The 20,638-nt window shown below is 40.6% G+C and overlaps 1 protein-coding gene across 2 annotated transcripts; it reads right to left on the reverse strand.

Moving 5' to 3' along the window:
- Positions 1 to 1,123: 1,123 nt before the first annotated feature.
- Positions 1,124 to 20,329, reverse strand: ACER2 (alkaline ceramidase 2). 2 transcript variants are annotated; one of them, XR_009490324.1, is made up of 7 exons: positions 20,178 to 20,329; positions 14,292 to 14,406; positions 13,292 to 13,433; positions 9,365 to 9,502; positions 8,362 to 8,428; positions 5,335 to 5,472; positions 4,668 to 4,835 (listed from the first exon to the last, which is right to left on the reverse strand). XR_009490324.1 is itself a non-coding variant. In XM_059873871.1 (6 exons), the coding sequence occupies exons 1-6, from the start codon at positions 20,283 to 20,285 to the stop codon at positions 4,464 to 4,466; spliced, it is 828 nt and encodes a 275-aa protein (XP_059729854.1). In that variant the 5' UTR covers positions 20,286 to 20,329; the 3' UTR covers positions 1,124 to 4,463. The 2 variants fall into 2 exon arrangements, 1 of the variants encoding a protein (XP_059729854.1); XM_059873871.1 differs by lacking the exons at positions 4,668 to 4,835; positions 8,362 to 8,428 and adding an exon at positions 1,124 to 4,650.
- Between the last annotated feature and the right edge of the window lie 309 nt (positions 20,330 to 20,638).

Consider the following 20,638-nt stretch of genomic DNA (forward strand, 5'->3'; position numbering starts at 1 on the left):
TAGACAGAACTTCTATCAAAAAGAGATTTTCTAGCACTTTTATAATAATGTCTGTCAAACCATGCTAAAACGCTTATGTGTCAAAATCTAACAGTACAGTTTCTTCTACAGCCACATGGACAGAAAATACCCTGTTTTAGAAGAAAACTAAATTAGGTAGACACAACTTGTTTTTAACCAACACCTACTCACCTCCTCACTACATGCTGGAAGCTTACAAACAGGCTTTTATGGTTCCTGAGTTTGTGACATGGAAGTCACCTCCTCCAAACTGCAGTCTTTCTCAGCTTGCACTGTGCTTAACTGACAGCATGGAGCACAGCAATACAAGATATTGCCAACCAACCTCTCGGGGGAGTTTCTGCCTTATAAGTTTGGAGCAAAATGTTGATCTCTGTGTGTTACACAAGAAAGTAATTCCTCTATCTCTGGAACAGAAGCATGTGAAATTCCTTCCATGTGTAAGGAGCTCCATGTGTAAGATGCTGTAGCTGGTACAAAACATAGGAAAAGCAAATCCAGAACCTGAGCACTGCTTTGATTTCCTTCCTTGGAAAGTTCTCTATTATTTTCACAATAGCTTGTCTCAGCAGCCTGGCTTTTTTACCTGACCATCTTTTGCATAGTTGGTAGAAAATAACTTTCAAGGCTCTTGCCTTTGTCAGATTTGGACAAAATTAGCATGGAGCTCTGAAGCTATCAGGGAAGTGCAGTGGTATGACAATGCTCCTCTCGTCTCCATGGGAAACCATGTCCATAAATTCCACATAAGAGCAGACTGAGTGACACAACAACGTATGAACCAACCCACCAGCTGTTTTTGAATTTTTAGCAGCTACCGACATTAATTCTGAGTGAGTAACATTCTTGAATTACAGCTATGCATTCACACAACAGTTATTTCTAGCTTGATTATAATTGCTTATGAGGATCCATGAACGTCTCAAAAATGGTCTTGTACATGAAGCAAGAGGAACCATGATAAAAGGGAAGCAGGAGGGGAAGGGCAGGTGCAAGGCTACTATGTAGCCACAATCTCACTCCCTTGAGTTTGAAGTGCAATCTTAGGTAACATACACTGAAGATCCCCACTTTGTTCTCCCAGATGTACACACTGACACAGTTATGTCTATTTGTGAAAATACAGGCCACAAATTTTTAACCATTTATTGTTACTTGTCTTTGTTGATTCACAGGCTTGCAGTTTTCAAACATTTGTTTTAGTTGCAAAAAATAGTTTGATACACAAAGTAATCACTATCTAATTAATGATCTTCTATCTAATGCAGTCTTGCTCTTCCTCACCGAGTCAGAATTGCTGATAACTGTGTTAGGAAACAATTATCCTTATAGTTCAAGACATTATACTGGCAGCTGCATTCTCTTCCCCAAACATGATGCCTGAAAAAGCAAACAATATTTGCTCCAAATACAGTTTAATGCTGCAAAGTATTACATGTTTTCCACAAACATTTAGTATACAGACTTAAACGGAGATGGAAAAAACCCCCAACCCTACACCACTCCTTACATAGTACTTCTTGAGTTGTTAATGACTGCAAATTGAGCATTTGCTACCACTGAAAATTAACCATCCTTTCGTAAAAAACTTGAGTTTAACATTAAAGGAATTATGGATATCACATGTCAATATTTACAATACACTCAACACAGTATTGCATCCCACTAAACAGACTAAAATACTAACTGAAGCTAAACACCAGGAACTAATGCACTTCCTGCTAGCAGGGAAATAAAACATTCTGGGGCTTTAAAACCTGCAGGTGCATATAAATCACTTTATACTGCAATGTAATACAGCTCCTTGTGCATACTCTATCAATCTGTATGACCCAGTGCACAAACTCTTCTGTATGTCAATCATATACTTCTGTGAATACTAATATTATTGTGTAGGAACAATCTGTAAAACTGTGAATCTTGAAAAAATTGCATGTTTTTTATTTTTTAAATAAGTGTAGTTATATAGTTTCAGTTATATATGCTAATCCTAATTTAATGTAAAGTGCAATAGCTAAATCTAAAAGTGGTGAGCTGCTGCTACAGAGAAATACTCCAACCAGTTCTACAGTGAAACTTTGAACAACACATAGTGAATTTTGTTCAGAAAATCTCCCATAAAGGGTAAAAAGGTAAAAAGACTAGATAATAAAAATACAGGAGACTATTCTTAGCCTGTTATCTGCATTTATTTACTTCTTCAATAGCTGAATGCCCTACTGAGATTTTTTTCAAACTACAAAATTACTTTATGAGTAGTCAGACTCTTCAGAGTAGAAGACAGCGACAGCAGATTAACTAGAGCCCTTTAAATCAGAGTTTGCTTTCAAGCAAAACATTCAGTAGAAAGGCTCCAATCTTTTTGAATAGTACACTATGTCTGCAGTTTTTAGGTTCCCAAGCAATACTGAAAATAACTTACTTATCATAACATAATAATTTAGCAAACACTATCAAAAAGTCTTACTCAAAGTAGGGCCATGTTAGGCATCAGAAAACTTAGCTGGGTTCCAGCCAGCATCCTACCTGCATAAGGATCTAGTAATAGAACTTTTAATACCTGAGAAGTGTTTGAAGCTGAGCATTTCATAATCGGGGGAGAGGAAGGAAAAGGAAAAAATAGCTGTGCTTCAAAGAGTAACAAACATCACTACGTACATTTTTATAAACAGGTTTCATACAAAAATTGTATCACTGTGTGTCAAAAAAAAAAGATATTTCAAACCTACTAGCAACTGGTATAAATATGAACTGTTCCATTGGAAAGATTTCATACTGCTTTTACGATTTGGCAGTCATCTGATAGTAGTCTATTCACCTATTTTGTAGGTCTCATAAAAAATTCATATCTCCCATTAACAATTTGCTTCAAGAGTATCAGCATACACCTTACTTCTTGCTTTCTAAGCATAAATTTTAATACAAAAGTTTTAAAGGTTTCAAAATGTTTGAAAATTAATTCAGCCCAAAGTTCTTGCTAAAAGCAACTTTGATAAAGATAATACAGTATAGAGTATATTTTTCCATTGATAAAAAACAAGTACAACATCAGACAAGTAAACAAAAGAGAAAATCATATTTCATGGTTTAATACTAAAAAAGGAAATAACGCTTATTAATCAAAGTGTACATTCAAAGCCTTAACCCGCTTAGAGTTCTGATATTAGAGTTCTGAGGAATGTGAATAGACCCTTTTTTCTCCAAAACTGCAGCTATTAGCAGCTACAATTGCTCATACTTGAAAAACATGCCTAACTTTGCACCATTTTTTTAAACAGGCCTTGTATTAATTGCTTGCGAGAACTATAGCCATTCCTGAACCTCAACACTAATAATCTTAAAACTAAATGGACCTAGACATCCCTTATCTTTACAAACTGGACTGAAAAAATGCAGAAAATCAGAATCTTTTGCAAGAATGCAAGATTCAATATTACATCTCACTGCTCACTGAAATCTAGGTCTTCAGCTTGGCTTTTAAGCAGTTATCTACTTTTTTCCTAAGTATAACCAGCAGAGCTCTGGACTATTTTTGACATCACTGGCAATGCATTGGTGAGAAGTCAGCTCTCAAATTAGATGTGCAGCTAGGCATCTATGAGTTTTTATAGTTTAATCACACTGCCAATCAATGCTGACCTGAGATCATACTGAAGGTAACGTTTACACTTCTGTGAGCACTTCAATGCCAAATTCAAGACCAAACACGTCTCAAGAGGTAGAGAGGGAGTCTATGACATTTCTGCAAGAAGGAAATACGCAGCATACAAGTATTCACAGGACAGTGGAAACACAATAAAATCCTCCAACTACTACATAGTTTTAGGGACTTCCGTCAGCTCCCTCTACATTTACACTGCCTAATTGCACTTACAGAGTAATCCAGCTGCAAACATTCATCTCCTGTTGTACTTGGGGAAGCAACCATGTACTCCGTGATCCAAAGCAATGCGCAGCCTGGGTGTCACATCAGGCTGGGAATAGCATGGGCTTCGAGCACACTCTTGTGGCCATGTGTAAGCGCAGCAAAATCAGAGCTAAGAAGGACACAGGGTGGCATGTAGGCATCATGGACTGCCTTCTTTCACAAAGAAAGTTACAAAAGAAGTGGATCAAGCACCAAAGGTGACCTACTATAAAAAGATCATTCCTTGATCCTGGTATTTGAAAAGAGCTTTTATCAAGAGAAATGCTACATCAAAAACACAGTGCCAAAAAACAAAGAAGCCATTTTGTTACTTTAGTGTTCAAGTGCCCCCATCTTCCTGCTTCCTCTCTCTTCTTCAGAGAGGAACACACTTCTCTCCTCTTCCTATGAAACTTGAAGTGCTGCCTATCTTAGGAAAAAAAGAAAATACAACACAAGTATTTTATCATTATATAAATATTGTCTGTGCTGGAATACAAGTTGAAAATACATCCCCATTCCATGGCTTCCAAGTTCATGTAATCTTCACAGATGTTTTTTTGTGTGCGCAGAGGAGGGTGACGTAGGGAACTCCAATGAATGCCCACCTTTCACTGGGCCAGAACTTTATGACAGGGCCCTGCTCAGGGATCTCAGAGGCAGCATCAAAGTAAGCAAAGCAGACACATCCCAGATATGCCGCAAGGCAAATCAAAATGTGCCTGAGATTAGTCACCCAAACACCAAGACAGGAAAAAAAAAAGGAAAGAAAAAAATAATCAGTAACATAAATTCAGTAAAGTAATCAATTGTATCACCATCCTTTAAATTCAGTCTGTCCTTCAGCATCTTCTCATAAGCCCCCCATAGGATTGCTGTCTGTCCTTTGCATGGAGGCAAAGAATATCTGGAGAGGAAAACCACAAAACTGCAGTTTATCCCTGGTCTAAACAGGCTCCAGGTTTTTGGCTTCTCTGCACCTGTCACATTTGTGCAGAAATGCTGAGATATGCCACCTCAAGTAAGTAACCATGATTTGCTGGGTGGTAAAAGAGAAAAGACATCAAAGCTCTTTACTGCTTCTCCACTTCACCATCATTAATTAATCACTAATCCTCATTCATCATTATCAATGGCAGTTTAAGTTTTCATAGTCACAGTTATGGTTTTTAGTAACCAGTATGGCAAGTAATTCAGTTACGATTAATGAATCTAGTGGCTTAAGAATACGATCAGGCCTAAATCTGCCACCCTGAATAGTAGAAGACTTGTTCTGGGCTTATAAAATCTTACTATATACTCTGTCTGGAACTAACCAGAAATAGCCACCAAGCAGCACAGAAGGGTAATGTGGTGAGAATGGATCACATTTGAATCAAACTCTGGACTTTATACACAACACTTACCATACACAGTGCAAATAGGGGAAGTTAAATGAGGACCAGATTTCACAAAATGCTTTGTCACTGATCCAGCAGAAAAGAGCTAGCATCCACCAAAGACCCGAAAAGAGACCCAGTTTGTATACACGCAGGTTTTCACATCTAAGGAGAAAAACATAAATAAGTATTTATAAAACAATGCCAGACATGCATCATTAAAATCACTCCACCATAAATGTAATTAAAAGATTATCTTCATTTACAGTCTGGCTCTGATGCAAGGCAGAGATGAGGTAACAAAACAAACCTTTTTATCAGTAGCTGTGTTTTGGATATTGTCCTAAATACCAGTGTACCAATGGTGGGCAAACATCAAACTATTCCTATACCTAGGAAGGGGTGTAACTAGGGATTTGTTACACATGCTGTTCATTAACAACCAGCCATGCAGTAAATGCTCAGATTTGCTTGTATTTGTTACTGTATAAAGACTTCTGTTAATGCTAAGGCATTTATATTCCTCAGTGAGAGGTACTACTGTTCCCAGCAGCACTAAACCATGTATCTAAGCAGACCATTTTGTTTATCTGATGGATAAAACTAGACTACTGAGATGGAGTACTTGTGTGTTCTGACAAAGGAAAGGGTGTGTGTCTTGAGAATATGAGGGTTTCCTGGACATATCTGAAGGAGATAAACACATGCAATTGCATCCCATTTAAAATAAGAGGTTTGGCCTCAAACTTAAGGTCTTTTAGTCAGGACCTGACTACCCGAATTCCAAGAGGAAAAGGCACTTAACCTACATGGTTCAAAGAATTCAAGGCTGCAAAGGAAAACTGGAGGCTTACTTACCCAGTACAAGATCAGCCATAGCAAAGGTACAGACTGTAAAGACAGGTTTACTCAGTACCACCATCACATACTGCAAATTACTTTCATAAACTTAAGACAATGTTGTAGAGTGTTCTGCAAAGGACTACTTTAAGACGGAAAGATCACAATTAGAAGAGCACAGCCTGCTGATCTCTGTAATACTCCTGAGTTTTCTGAGATCACCCATCATGGAGTCTTCAGTTTCCACAGTAACTGTGCTTCAGATGGGCTGAGGACATGCTTGCTGAGGAAGCAGGAGACTGCTTTTATTACAATGAAGAGACATAATGCAAATACCACCTGGACATATAGCCTTTCTTTTATTTCTCAACAGACATGGACACTGATAAGAACTAAACCAGGACTTGTTAGCTAAGGGTCTAAAAGACACATTCAGGCTGCCCTGATCCTATCCTACTCTATTCTGAAAGATAATGGATCCCACAAACCTTGTGCTTCCATTTCCCTTTCCTCTACACAATGCACTATGTTCTCTGTTTAACAAAACAGCTATTCAAATGTCAGCATTTCTGCAACCACTTGTGAGCTCCAGTCATTTGCTATTTAAGGGACACTTAAATACACACTTCCAGCAGCATTGTCTTCTGATATCTTGAGACCCCCAAAATAGCATTCCAGCTTTTCTTCAAACCAATGCAATATTGATTGAATTTTACACAGCTATCTCCCTTTCTATCCTAAGGAATATTTTAAACTTTTAACTAGCTTAACCTTTTAGTCAAGGGAATAAAAGGAACCTGCAATAATGAAGCAAGGATCCCCCCCAAAGTCAGATTTCTAATAGAAGAATCAAATAATAATGGTCAGACCAGAAACTAGGGTAAACCTTCACTACTCAAGGCTCAGAAGTCAGCTGAGCAACAATATTCTAGCATTTATCTGCACATGGAGGACATTAGCTCCCTAAATAGCTACCACTTTGATGACATTATAATCTCAATGGCTCAGACTAAGCAAATCAAAGATACACATCCACCTTTCCACTGATATCATCTTCTGGTACAGTTTTTTTCTTTCAAGAAACACAGGAAGGAATTTATTGTGACAGAAATGAGAATGAAGTTTAACAATTTCTTTGTCTTTCAAGGACACTTGACTACCTTTTGCTCTTTTGATCACCTCTTAACCACAATACTTCCCAGCCATACACTCTACCTAACCAGGTCCACATCTAAGAACTTAAATGCTCTTTTGTGACAATATTAGCTGCTAATCAAAGACAAACACAAAGCAGAAAATTTTCACTTGAAAACACAGTGGTTTTGATTCCCCAGAACTCTGTAAGAAATTGACACAGCCTAGAATAGGAATAACAACAAGGAGTTTTGCTCTAAAATATCAAAAACTTCAGCGTGGAACAGAAGCAACTTTTCTTCCCCAAATATCTATTTCACAGAAAAATTTCCACTGCAGCCTGCCAGACATGGGAGTGAAGTCCCCTCCTGGTTATGGTAACAGAGAGTGGAAAAATAGCAAACCTTTTAAATAATGGTTAGATTCATTTTCCTCCTGCAAAAAGGGATGACTCCTTACCTCTCACTTTACAAGAATGTAACCCTTTAAATTTCAAAAGGATCAGCACAGCTTAAAATAAAAGCATAGCTTAAAATAATTTATTTTTATTTATAAAAATAAATTTTTATTTGTGTTTTGCACTTACAAATTCATCCACAAATATCAGTAGCAATAAACCATCCCAATGCACAGCCAGAGAGGGCCCTATGTCACTTCTGGTCCCTTTCTATTCACAAATTGGAAAAGAAGGTCTGTGTCCTTAATTTCCTCCCTACAAAAACACAACCAGGAAACTCCAGACATTTTAGTAATATATGACTGTCCTGGGGTGACTTTGTGATGTTAGATTTCCTCCCAAATCTGTCCCAAAACAGGACAATGACACTGCAGAGAGAGTTTAAAAAAACAAATACCTATAGGCATACCAATTCCTAGATGTGAAACAACAGTACTCAAACTTAGGAGACACTAACTTGTCCTTTGAAGTTTCTCAGGAGCTCATGCCTGGAAAACTGATACGGAACTGACAGAGAATTCACAGATTATCCCGCGCCACAACCAGACGTCCCTTTGCCCTGTCAGTAGTTCCTTTGTGCCATCATCAAAATGAGACGCCACCAATATTGTTCAACTACTGACCTTGTCCACAACTAACTTGTTTGCTGTTTCCAAGTGTCTTTGACCACAGAAATACACAGAAGGATGCCTAAAGAGAAAAGACTCATGAACACCTTTACAAAACATTGTTTGGAGAGGCTTCCACTGTACAGTAGTGGCAGGTCAGGGTAATGTAGCAAACAGAAAAGTCTCTATTCTAACAGACGCAATTAGAATGAAGACATTTTGTTCTAACTCGTTTTGATGGACATATGCAACATATAAGGACAAGCATAAGTTGTAAAATCTTTCTCAGACACTGGAGTAGAGGTGAAAAAAGACAAGTTCAAATGCTAGTACTCCTCTGGTCCTTTTCACAGTGGGTGAAGAGATGGAAAAAAAGTCTCTGGACAGCTGCTGGTATCATTATAACAGAACAATTCCCAAAAATGTGGAAATCAGTCTCAGGTTCTTTTCTATTTGCATTCTGGTTGTATGACTTCTACAGCCTTGACTGACACCTATCCTCCAAAATGTAGTGATTAACCTTCTCTTTGTCACTCTGACTCCATCACATTATTCATATCAGATGACAAAGTCATGCAAGACTCACAATACAACTTTGGGAGTTGGAACATCTTCCACATGTAGTTATGCCTTGTTCCCACTAGCATCCAGACTGCAACCATGCCATCACCTCAGCCTTATGCACACTATACAGTAAAAATGCCATCCATAAAGTGAAACAGAGGCCTTAATTTCACAATAAATAAACAAATTTCAGTTAAATCAGGTTGCAGCAAGATGTAAGTTGCAAGAACATACAGAAAATATCTGACCGACTATAAATTCCTAGGGAAAAGAAATCCATGTCAAAAAATGTCTCAACTGCCAAAAAAATTTATACTAGATTTGCTCTTGCTTGTAGTAGAAGCATTTCTGATCTGCTGTGATAAGCACTGAAGCTGGATATAGTGTATCATCTCACAGTGTCCTAAAGATCTGAGAAGGCAAAGCTGCCTGCATTCTGGAGAATCGTACTTACCTCTTCAACTCAGCAATGAGCAAAGCTGTGCAGGGAACTCCCAGAGTCATTAGCGAGATGTTGTTAATGGCAGGCTTAATGAAGGCCAAGCAGGTGGTAACTCCAGACAGGACACCCACAGCAGCTTTAAATCGGCTCCTGAGTAGAGTTTATATGGGCAGAAAGACTTATTTTAATTCAAACCTTTTAACTACTAAATCCAGAAATTTCAACATTATTTTAATAAGGTAACAAAATCGAGGTCTATCTGCACACAGCACTGTACTTCTTCAAAAATGTTCTGTCTCATCATTCTTCAGACTCTTAACATGGATTTTTAGTATATTTTCTTATTGTTAATGCCTCCACTTTGACAGTTATGTTACAGTATGCTTAACTTTCATTTATCTCTTTAGAGCCTTCAAAGATACTGAAACTTACATGCCAAATTGGAACATTTCCTTAATTAAACTCAACAGTAGGTGAGAAATTCTCAAACTTTTTTATAAGACCAAGATTTAGTATACTCTTAGCAAATATGAAATCACTATTGTGTCCTATGTAGACAGCCTGACAACTTATAAATCAAATATATGTTAACTCTTGTTTGAACTCCAGGTGTGCACTTCAAACAACCCACATCCAGTCTATGGCTGAGGAAGACGATCACCACACTGCCTTTTAACTACTGGCCCATAGCTTTTTAAAATTGTTGTCCAAGGATGGCCTTCTATGTTTGAAGTAGGGTCTCAATGTATTTGTACAGTACCATTTCACAGCCACAAGTGATAGGCTCGTTTCACTTGCCTTTTGCTTTAAAGTTTTTCATTCTGCTGTTAAGCAACAAGTTACTTAAATAGGAAGTTCTGATATGACATTAATGTCTCAATGAATAAATACATCACAAATTGTTCATGATAGATAATAACATTTTCAGCATTGAAAATTCAAAGTGGGATGAGGATGATGAAAGTGAGCAGTACAGCTGTGAGCACACAATAGACATAATACCAAAGGATTAGTCAGAAAAAGCAAAAAACTTGGAAGTATTAATCAAACCTCTTCTAGGTTAGGGTTTTGTCTTGGGTTACAATGTAAGGTATGCATTCTATCACCACCTGTAGCACCTTCTGATAAACTGTCAATGGCCAGTTGTTTCCAACACCTGCCCAATGCACACTCAGCCTAAAGCAGAGTCATCTCCGCTCATGGGCCATCAAGGACTCCCCAGAATGAGTCACAGAATTACATCATCCCATTGTGAGATATCCACCCTGAGGGAAGGTAACTAACATTCCTATATCTATAATCTGGGACCTGAGACACCAGGATACTGCCACTGGATTCCCAGAGGACAAGAGCTCTCAATAATCACAACTGGACCTCCAAAGAACCAGACCTTTCTACAGGATCACCACTTCGACAAGACCGCATCCCTCACTCCAATGGGATAGCTGCCACCACCCTGACAAACAGGGTCAGATTCTGACTTTGTCAGTTTAAGCCAGTGTTTCTGTACTATGGCCTTTACTGCAAATTTTTTGTATTAAATTGTAATTCTTACTTAGAATCCCTTGCAATGTGTTTGTGTGGAGTTAATTCCTGCTGGTTTGCCTTCAAACTAGCACAGGTTAGTTGCCCAGTTGTCTGCATACTTCAGAAAGGAATCAAGACCTTCCCTAAAAAGTAACTGTTTTGACACATTCACTGGGAAGTGGAAGGATATGATAGGATCTTTCATCTCAGTATTTACAGTTTTAACACAAAGTTAAATAGAAACAGTATTTTACCCCAAAAGTCCTGTTATTCCTTTACAAAACAATAGTTTAGCATCCTGATCCATACTATGAACCTACCCTGCAATATCAGAAGACACTAATTGACAAAATGTAACCTCGAGGTATCTGGGAGCTCATTTACAGAGTTCACATAAATTACACATATATTTAGGACTCCGAATTCTTCACTTGAATTGAACATCCAAGAGTCACACCATAAACAAAGACACCAGTAAAGCTTGTTAAGTTGATGATGTTCTGTAATAACACTATACTGTAATATGCAGAAGGACTAAATTTACACCAATGCAACAAAGCCATTAAACCACACATAATCATAAAACATGCTGAGTTGGAAGGCACCCAGCAGGATACCACCTTCAGTTCCTAGCCCTACACAACACCACTCCCAAGAATCACACCACGTGCCTAAGAGCACTGTCCAAATGCTTCCGGAACTATCAGGCTAGAGCTGTGACCACTTCCCTGGAGAGCTGTTCCAGTGCCCAACCATCCTCTAAATAAAGGTGGTATCCCTTTTCCTGATATCCCATCTAAACCTCCCCTGACTCAGCTTCAGAGCATTCCCTTAGTGACAGTGACCTGTCACTGGTCACCACAGAAGAGAGACTGGCTCCTGCCCCTTCTCTTCCCCTCATTAGGGTGTCGAAGACTACAACGAGGTCTCCCCTCAATCTCGTCTTCATCAAACTGAACAAACTAAGTGACCTCAGCCACTTCTCACACAGCCTCCACTCAAGGTCCTTCACCATCCTCATGACCCTCCTTTGGATGCTCTCTAATAGTTTAATATTTTTCTTAAATTGCAGTGCCCAAACCAGCCCCCAGCACTCGAGGTGAGGCTGTCCCAGCTCAGAGCAGGACAATCCCCTCCCTTGCCCAGCTGGCCATGCTGTGCCTGATGCCCCCCAGGACACAGCTGGCCATCCTGGCTGCCAGGGCACTGCTGACCCACGTTCAACTTGCCATCAACCAGGACCCCCCAGGTCCCTTTCCATGGCACTGCTTACAGCATTTCATTCCCAGTCTATCCTTACATCCAGGGTTGCACCATCTCAGAATCCAGCAGTTTCCCTTGTTGAACTTCTGGTTGGTGATTGCTCTCATTTGTGGAGGCCTCTCTGCCCTCAAGGGATTTAACAACTCTTCCCAATTTAGTACAGTCATCAAACTTAGTATTCCTTCCAGTCTTGTGTCAAAGTCCAAGTCATTTATGATGACGTTGAAGAGAAGTGGGCCAAGCACATAGGCTGTATACAGTAATTATAGGTACACTGTACCCAGTGCAAGCTATTTTGAGGTATGGGCAGTCTAGGCACCAAACTTCACTCCATGCATTAGCAACTTCTAATCTGACTTATTGTCAAGAATAAACCAACCAACTAACCAACCAACCAACCGCCCCAATAAATCAAACAAACATATAAAAAACTCCTGCAGGGAGTAACTGTGTAAGAGGCAAAAGGCAACAGTCTCAGCAATCTTCAGAGAGAACAACACTGATGCTGCAACTCAAGCCTCTCCATTACCTCAACTTCTTTACTGCATAAAAGAACAACACAATGCTTTAATTGGGGGGGGGGGGGGGAGGGGAACGACAACCAAATGGTTTAAACTGGCTATAAAGTATTTTTTTAAACCTGCAAGAAAAAGAAAAAAATCCCTTTACAACAACAGGTTCCTAAAGAAACACTTAACCTTTGAATACCTCAACACCATCCTTAACCACTGTTTCAAAAATTCAGATGAACATTCAGCTGACTTCCATAGGTTCACTTGTATATACCCTTCAGGATATACAAAAGAAAGAGTGAAAGATGGCTTCTCCTACATTAGCTGTAAGTTATATAAACTACTCATCATAAAAGTCTCCCTAGAATCAACAAGAACAGACAATTCCAGAGGCAAGTCATCTCATCTAATCACCTGAAGTTACACGACATAAATCCCACTACCAGGAAGTGCTGACTCAGGAATCTTGAACAAAATGGGCTGAATAAGATACAAGCAACTGGAAGACAATGGAGTGAGAAAAAAAAGCAGTGATAGTGGTAAGGCTGAAAACTTGGTGCCATTATGTGCTGGTTTAGGTGTTAGCACAGGAAGTTTCAAAAAACATGAAAGTGTACATGTATCATTGTTTGATTACCTGTCATTTCGAAAAACTCTAGGCAGATATCTCCTAGGGAACCACATGGCAAGAGCACACATCAGAACCCAGAGAATAGCCAGCTCATCCAGCATCTGGCCCAAGAAACTGAGGGTAGCATGAAAATAAACAGATCCAATTCCTGGACGAATGAATCAAGAGACAGTATTATGAACAGCTGCAGTACCGGAATAGACTGAAACACCCTGCTTACGCTCAGGACTTCACAGGAAATGGTAGCTACAGGAAATGGTCTACAAAAGGTTATAAAAAACATCAACTTTATTAAGAGGCAATCCAAGCCACCATATTCTTGCTAATCATGAAGAAAAGTACATTACAAAAGCAGATTACAAAAATAGCAGCTAAAAATGTCAGCTCCTACTAGAAAAGATGTGACTGAAGAAATACCAGGTGGAAAAGTATAAAGCAAAACCAATTAAGAAATAAATGCCAAATGCTGCTTTGGAATTTTCTCAATAGCACAAGAATGGGTAAGAAAAAAGAAAAAGCAGCATCTGATGACTACTCCATGATACAGATTTACAGGTGGAAAGTGTCACACTACCCCAGAGGGCTCTGATTATCCCCTTGAAGTGCCTCCAGGAATGAGCAAACTTCAGAATCTCACATCTACATCTCTGGGCCTCCTCAGTACAAACCCTACTCCTCTCTTAAGTTGCACTGGCACTTCACCTCTTATTTAGGCAATGAGAGTCAGCACTACTGTAGAGTAAACCCAAACAATAGAAAAAAAAAGTATGCAAGGAAGGATTGGAAGGGAACAGAACTATGGTCAAATTTCCCACCAACCTCAGTTTGCAAAAGGCATTTTCCCCCCAGAAATTATGGCTGCTTTGGCTTTAAGCAAATACAAGCAAATTCTTTCATTGATGTCAGGACTGCTTTGCTTTAAAAAACAGTCAAGTACAAGCAGGAAAAACTGATGTCCTCTCTCATGGTCACACATGAGTTGGCAAATACAGAGTAATCAACTTACCAACCACGACTAGCAGAATCCATATTAAATATATTCCACTGTTGAAGCAGATTGCGTATTGACGGAACAAGCACATACATATGGGTGGTAAAATGAAAAACAAGATGTTGCTTATCTAGAAAAAAAAACCAAACAGTCTCACAAAGAGAGAAAATGAACAAATCTTAAATATCCATAGGCTTTCTATAATAACATTTTGTCATTCAGTGAAGCCCCAGTTCAATAAATTATGACCCCCTGTTTCTGCCTATGCTGAGCTGTTTTTGCAAAAGCATCAATTTGTTTTGTTTAACATCATTAAATTAGTAACAGCATAAAAACTTTCAGCAATGTAAAATGTGGCTATTCAAGTCACAATTCAAGTCTATTCCCAAAGGAGGTTTATTGAGAATCTACATTCAAGACTGTGGCAATTCAGAAAGTGTACAAGATCAAGCTATTGAGGACCAGTGACCTGTCCTCCCAATGGCTATCAAGCCTAGCATGGAAAAAGCACTAGAAGTACTGACACAAGGCAGAGCTAGACAAGCTTTGTGGAAATCAATTTATTGAGCAATAGTTATTGTCTGGAAGGTCTGAAATACAACGCTAGGCTAAGAGAACCCTTTTTGCACAGCATAAAGAGAGCCTGGAGCTTTAAGTCCTTTTAGATTCCAGTTATTTTCCCTTGGTTCTCCACTACAGAACAAGACTGAAAACTAGTTATAGGAAGGTGGAAAGGCTATAATTAGGACCACTGCTAGGTGGTCTAATCTTTTAAAATTTTATATGCTTGATTTGAATGAAGACATGTTTTCTGATTTTTCTTGCTTACAAACAATCTAAAGCATGATTCTGTAAATACTGAAAACACTTTACTCAGAACTGTCATTGTAGTAGTTATCACTCGGTTCTTCCCAGGAGCTGCCAGTGCTGAGGGCCAGCCATGGCACAGTAACTGAGCAGTTAAGAAAAGACTCTACTGCTGCTTCACAATGGGCAAAAGGACAGGAGGAGTCTCCAACCTCAGCTTTCTCATGTTTGTCTGCTGAGCCCAAGCACAAGAGAATATCACCCCCAACAAAACTGCTCTGAAGCTGATGTAGAAAATAACTCTGGGTCAACAATATTCCTCTGGGATTTGGATCACCTCTTCACAGGTTACAAACTTGTGCCAACAATAATGAAAATTCGGTGGAGAAATAGTTCAAGAATAACAAAGGGATTTTTTCATTCAGCTACTGTTGTCAACCTCTTAACACAGTCTGAGAACAGATTTTAAGAGCCAGATCAAGTTGTTTTAACTCATGTAAAGCAACCTACACATTCAACAAAACAGGTTCACCTGAGCAACTTTCATTCACAAAAAAACCGACTCAGTCTCCATGCAGCAGAGACTGTCAGCAAAGTTGGGAATAGAGTCATGGACCAGGATCCCAGCGCATACTGTCCTGGTACATACACAAAACAGGAAGACTTCCCTCACTCCAAAGCAGGTAGGAAGCATATACAGTGACAGCAGGGATGATGGAATATGAATGAGTCCTCTGAGGGCCTGGGAGTGCCCTATGCATTTTAGGCTTTTAGACATTGTTAGGCTGAAGGGAGGTGTCAAGGGGCGAAAAAAGGTGGTTATAAATCAAGTGGTTTGGAAGTAAACTTTTCCACCTCTACAGCTGAAACTGAACAATGAAGAAAATCAGAACAGACAATCACAGTCTATCAAAATTTGGCTAGAAAGTCCTTATGCCACCTAGGAACAAGATGATAAAGGCCACACTAGATCTACTTACCACAGCTGTAGCAATGTATATTTGTACAAGCGATTAGCCAACAAGGGAGCAGTTCTGTGCTATGGTAGTGCTCCTCTGGAAATTAACTCCCACTCATGCTAAGGTCCTGCCTGCAAATGCAAGAAACCCCTAGCAACTGGAGCCTGAGTGTGACTTGTACTCTTTGCATTGGTCATCAGGAGGATTTCCTAATATCTCAAAAGCTGAAATAATTGCAGTACTAAAAATATTAAAGTATGGCTTCAGAAAGTATGCTGCATGTGCATTTTTTTTATATTAATACATAACTGGCCTCCATGACTTGGTAATGTGCAATTACTACTGATAATTACTCTAAGTGCAAAAATTTACATCAGTAGTCCAGAAGATCGGCATCTGCAAAAGGCAATGATTAGATGTTACAGCTATGGAAAACAGACAAGCAGCCATTCAGTAACAGTTCATTCTTTTGGCTTCATCCAATTCTGGACCTCTAGTTTTAATTTTCAGCTAATTAATTATATTATAGAAATTCAGGACATAGGCCTAAAGGACAGACAAAATAGTCTTGCTTAGATCACCATCATACAACTTCACTCACATGTGGACACTGTCTTGACACAGATGTTTCCTGCAGTCCTACCAAAGCTCATGTATTTGTCACTATTGATTACATCTCCCAGAGAGCAGCTGCAGAATTCAACTAGTACAGGAAAAGCCACTGCACCATGTCCTTCTGAGCAGAAAGCAAAACTGGACTAAAGTAGCTGCCAGTAACATCAGAGGGTGTATATCCTCCATATCCTGGCACCTAAATATGACATTTACATACACTAAAACTCTTCAGCAGTAAAAAAAGGATGCGGTAGGGAGAGCACGGGTATTCTCTCACACTCTTAAGACTACCTCATAACTTTTTACAACTTTTATTTCCATGCCACTATGGAGCAAAAGAAGAAGAATAAAACCCTGGCAATTCCCTTAGTAAATGGAAATTACAAGCACAACTAAATGCAACATATTGAACTGCTAGATACTGACTTTCCCAACCAACAGGAAAAAAATACTGTCTTCAGGTATTTAAAACGTAAGCAATATCTTTTATTTTGTAAATACCTCTTCACAGAGAAAATTGTTTTGATCATTTGGAGGCATTTGTTATGGTGTGGAGTAGGGTTACACTGGATCAGAACACATTATTCACTTCAGAAGGAGAAAAAACAAAAATATACTGTTTTTATAACTATTCTTTCAATTAGAGCTGTGGAGTGTTTTGTGGCCTCTTTACTGAAAAAGTGTAAGACCTGAATTACTTTAGCTAGACAAAAATCATGGTAAGTCTAGCTTGTGTATGTTTGAAAAAATTAGTTTGATCAATTTATACAAAACCTCTGAAGAGATTTCTCCTACAGATTTAATTCTGCTGAATGCCTTTTGTTTTCTGTTTAAGTCCCACCAGAATAAATAATTAATTTTTTGAAAAATACATAAGCAGCAGATAAGCTGTTCCAGTTTTGTGCTTACATGAATATTGCGTGAGACCTCAACAACAACTCTGACCTCAGCCATGGCAATTTAAAATGCGGATTAGCAAGGTTTTAATCTAAAGCTTAATGAGGCAGATGCCAGATTTAGGTCTGCTGAAGAGTGCTTCCTGGAACTTCCAGAGGGTTTGAATCAGTCAGAACAAACCTCCCCTTAGAAGGAATATAAATAAGATGCCACCTAAGATACTCTTTAGAGTAGGGCCAAAACTTCGTAACTGTCCTGTAAGCGTCTGTTTTTTGAGGACACAGTTGCACAATCCCATCAATCCACTGCAACTCACTGTTTTAATTTTCACAAGTTGCTAACAGAGAAGTCAAGCCCTAACAATGACTCGGTATTACTGAAGAGAGCCTAAACATGACTACCCTCAACACTGCCTCTTTTTCTCCTCCCCTTTCAGCATACACCTTACTGATCTGTACACAGCTGTCACAACACCGCAGGCTTCAGGGCAAAATTTCTTCCGTGTCTGTCCACCTGCCTGAAGCCTCAGTTACTCATCTGGACACAAGTGCAGCTTCTAGCATTTTCACAAGCTTCTATACCACTTCTAATCAGCTCAATACAGTGTTGTGATTTAATCCCACCCATCAACTATGCACTACCCAACTGCCTGCTCACTCCCTTCAGAGCAGGATGGTGGAGAAAATCAGAAGGGTAGATGTGAGAAAACTTGTGGGGGTTTAGATAAGAACAGTCCCAACAGGGAAAACATAAGCTCTTCACAAAAGCAAAGTGAAATAAGGAATTCATTCAGCAGTCCCCATGGATAGGCAGGGGTTCTCCATCCCCAGCAAAGGAGAGCACTGTCACACATAACAGTGACTTAAAAAGACAAGCGGACTAAGGGCCCCAACTGCTTCCTTCTCCTTCTTCCAGCTCTACATGCTGATCATGATGCCATATGGCCTGAGAAACTCACCAAGACAGCTGGAATCAGCTGTCCCAGCTGCATCCCCTCCAAAAGCTTTCTGCACCCCCAGCCCACTTGCTAGTTGGGTGAGGTGAGGAGCAGAAAAGTCCTGAGTAAGCCCTGCTCAGAAGTAATGAAAACATGCCTGAGTTACCAACCCACTGTTACCAACCCACTGTTAAGGCTTTGTGTTTCCAGCACAAAGCCTTAACAGTGCCTATAAGGAAAATTCACTCTACCCCAGACTGAACCAGCGCATACAGTAGAAGGATACCCATCCCCCTGCATAGCTGGCTCCAAAATACATTTGCTGTCTTCAATAACTTGTTTATCCTGACCTTTTCCTCCCTTTGTTTTTTGGTTCTTGCACAGTGACATCAGACACACAAAAAAAGCCGACAGTTTCCCTCACACACCCTCAAAATTCTTCAGTGGCATGGACCAGCCACCATCTTTAGGACTTTGACAGCTAAGTACAAAAAGAGAAGAAGTTAGCAATGTACTCAGTGCACCATGGAATTACTTGTTCTGCATATGCAGAACCTCCGGGGATACACACTCCAGCCAGGGAAGGCAGACACCTACTTTTTCTTCCACTATGCATTGGCAGTCAAAGGAACATGGCTTAAAAGGGAAACACAGTTCAGACAAGGATGGAATTTGGGGAAAAAAAATAACCTGCCCACTCTAAAGTATAAAGGAGACAAAGCAGATGCTCCAGCTCCTCATTCGTGCATGCACTACCTCCTACAGAACAGAAAACAGCATTTGCAGGTTTGCTCCTGGACAGATGATTTCCATAGAAGGGCAAACAACCTGAAAGCACAATGGATTATCTTATTCTAGTGGATCTGTCACTGCCATTCTTTACATCAACAGGATGTCAGGAGCACTGCTCCCTTTCCAAGGTACGTGGTACAGGGCAATCTGGCTCTGCTTCTGTGGCTGTTTTTCCAAGTTCTCTTCAGCTGAGAAGTATTGGAAAAGCATGAGGACTCAGATGTAAACTATGACTAACTGGAAAGAAGCAACAATTACATTATTCTTCCTCCCTCTCTTCCATACTTCAGTTGTTTCTTAAACAGGTATCTCCACCTCTTCCAAAAATACACTCTGGACTTCATCCTGCAACCTAAAGGCAAACTCACCATGTAACCTTTGCCTTCTTGGAGTCAAACATGTCTGGGAGAAACCCAGTTTTGCCTCCAAACACCAAGGCACTTTTTAATCTTGACCCACCATTGCTGTGTAGACCCATCAAGGCGCTGACACCTGTTAGTGCAAATGGGAGCTAGACCAGGGCAATCAAGCATCAAAAAATTTGGTGCTTGGCCACCACAAATCTCGACGAAGACGAGTTGAGGACCTACCACACACTACTTACCGGTAGTACCATGACTAGTAAACCTCCCCATTTTATACCTGAAAAACTAGGAAAAAAATCCTTAATTTTAGGCACGCCAGAGACCGGAGAAGAAAAACAAGTCGACAGCCATAGAAATGCATGTTACAATCTCACGGAATCTCCGCAGGAGACGGAGCTGGCAGTAAGCAGGAGCACCCCGGGCTGCAGCGGGACCTGCCCGCCGCCGCCCGCTCGCCCGCCCGCCCGCAGCCCCCGGCGCCGAGGCGGCCGCCGCTCCCGCTCCGCCGCGCATCGCCACAGCCACCCACCGTGTTGTAGAATTCAGCGATGGCAGGCACGATGGTGTAGTTGTCCTCACACCAGTCCACCTCCGAGCTGCCGGCCCGCAGCGGGTCCCACCACAGCAGCGCGCCCATCGCGCCCGCCCAGCCGCCGCTCCGGCCCGGCCCTGCCCTGCCCGGCGGCGCTGCGGGGCGGTGACCGCGCTGCCGCCCGCGCCTCTCCTCCGCGGCCCGCGCAAGGGGCGGGGCGGCCCGGGGGCGGCCCTCCGCGGACAAAGGTAGCGGCGCCCCGTCCTGCTTGGGTTTCCTGAGCCTGTCCCGAAGGTGCCGGGCGGTGGAAGTGCCAGTTCCCCGCTCTCCAGCGGCTTTGAGCAGCCAGCTGCTGCACAGGCGTGGGCAGCATGCCCGCCTCCCTTGTACGCTTAGAGATATCTCACACAGAATTGTTATGTGTGGGATGGACCTCTGGAGATGATCCAGTCCAACCT

The sequence above is a fragment of the Haemorhous mexicanus genome, chromosome Z (assembly GCF_027477595.1).
Source record: "Haemorhous mexicanus isolate bHaeMex1 chromosome Z, bHaeMex1.pri, whole genome shotgun sequence".
In the NCBI taxonomy this organism is placed as follows: Eukaryota; Metazoa; Chordata; class Aves; order Passeriformes; family Fringillidae; genus Haemorhous; species Haemorhous mexicanus.

Coding starts and splice junctions, on each gene's coding strand:
- ACER2 (XM_059873871.1), bottom strand. CDS start 20,285: ATGGGCGCGCTGCTGTGGTGGGACCCGCTGCGGGCCGGCAGCTCGGAG. Junction 13,434..14,291: donor GATTCTGCTAGTCGTGGTTG/GTAAGTTGATTA, acceptor TCATTCGTCCAG/GAATTGGATCTGTTTATTTT. Junction 5,473..9,364: donor CTCATTGCTGAGTTGAAGAG/GTAAGTACGATT, acceptor TTTTCTCCTTAG/ATGTGAAAACCTGCGTGTAT.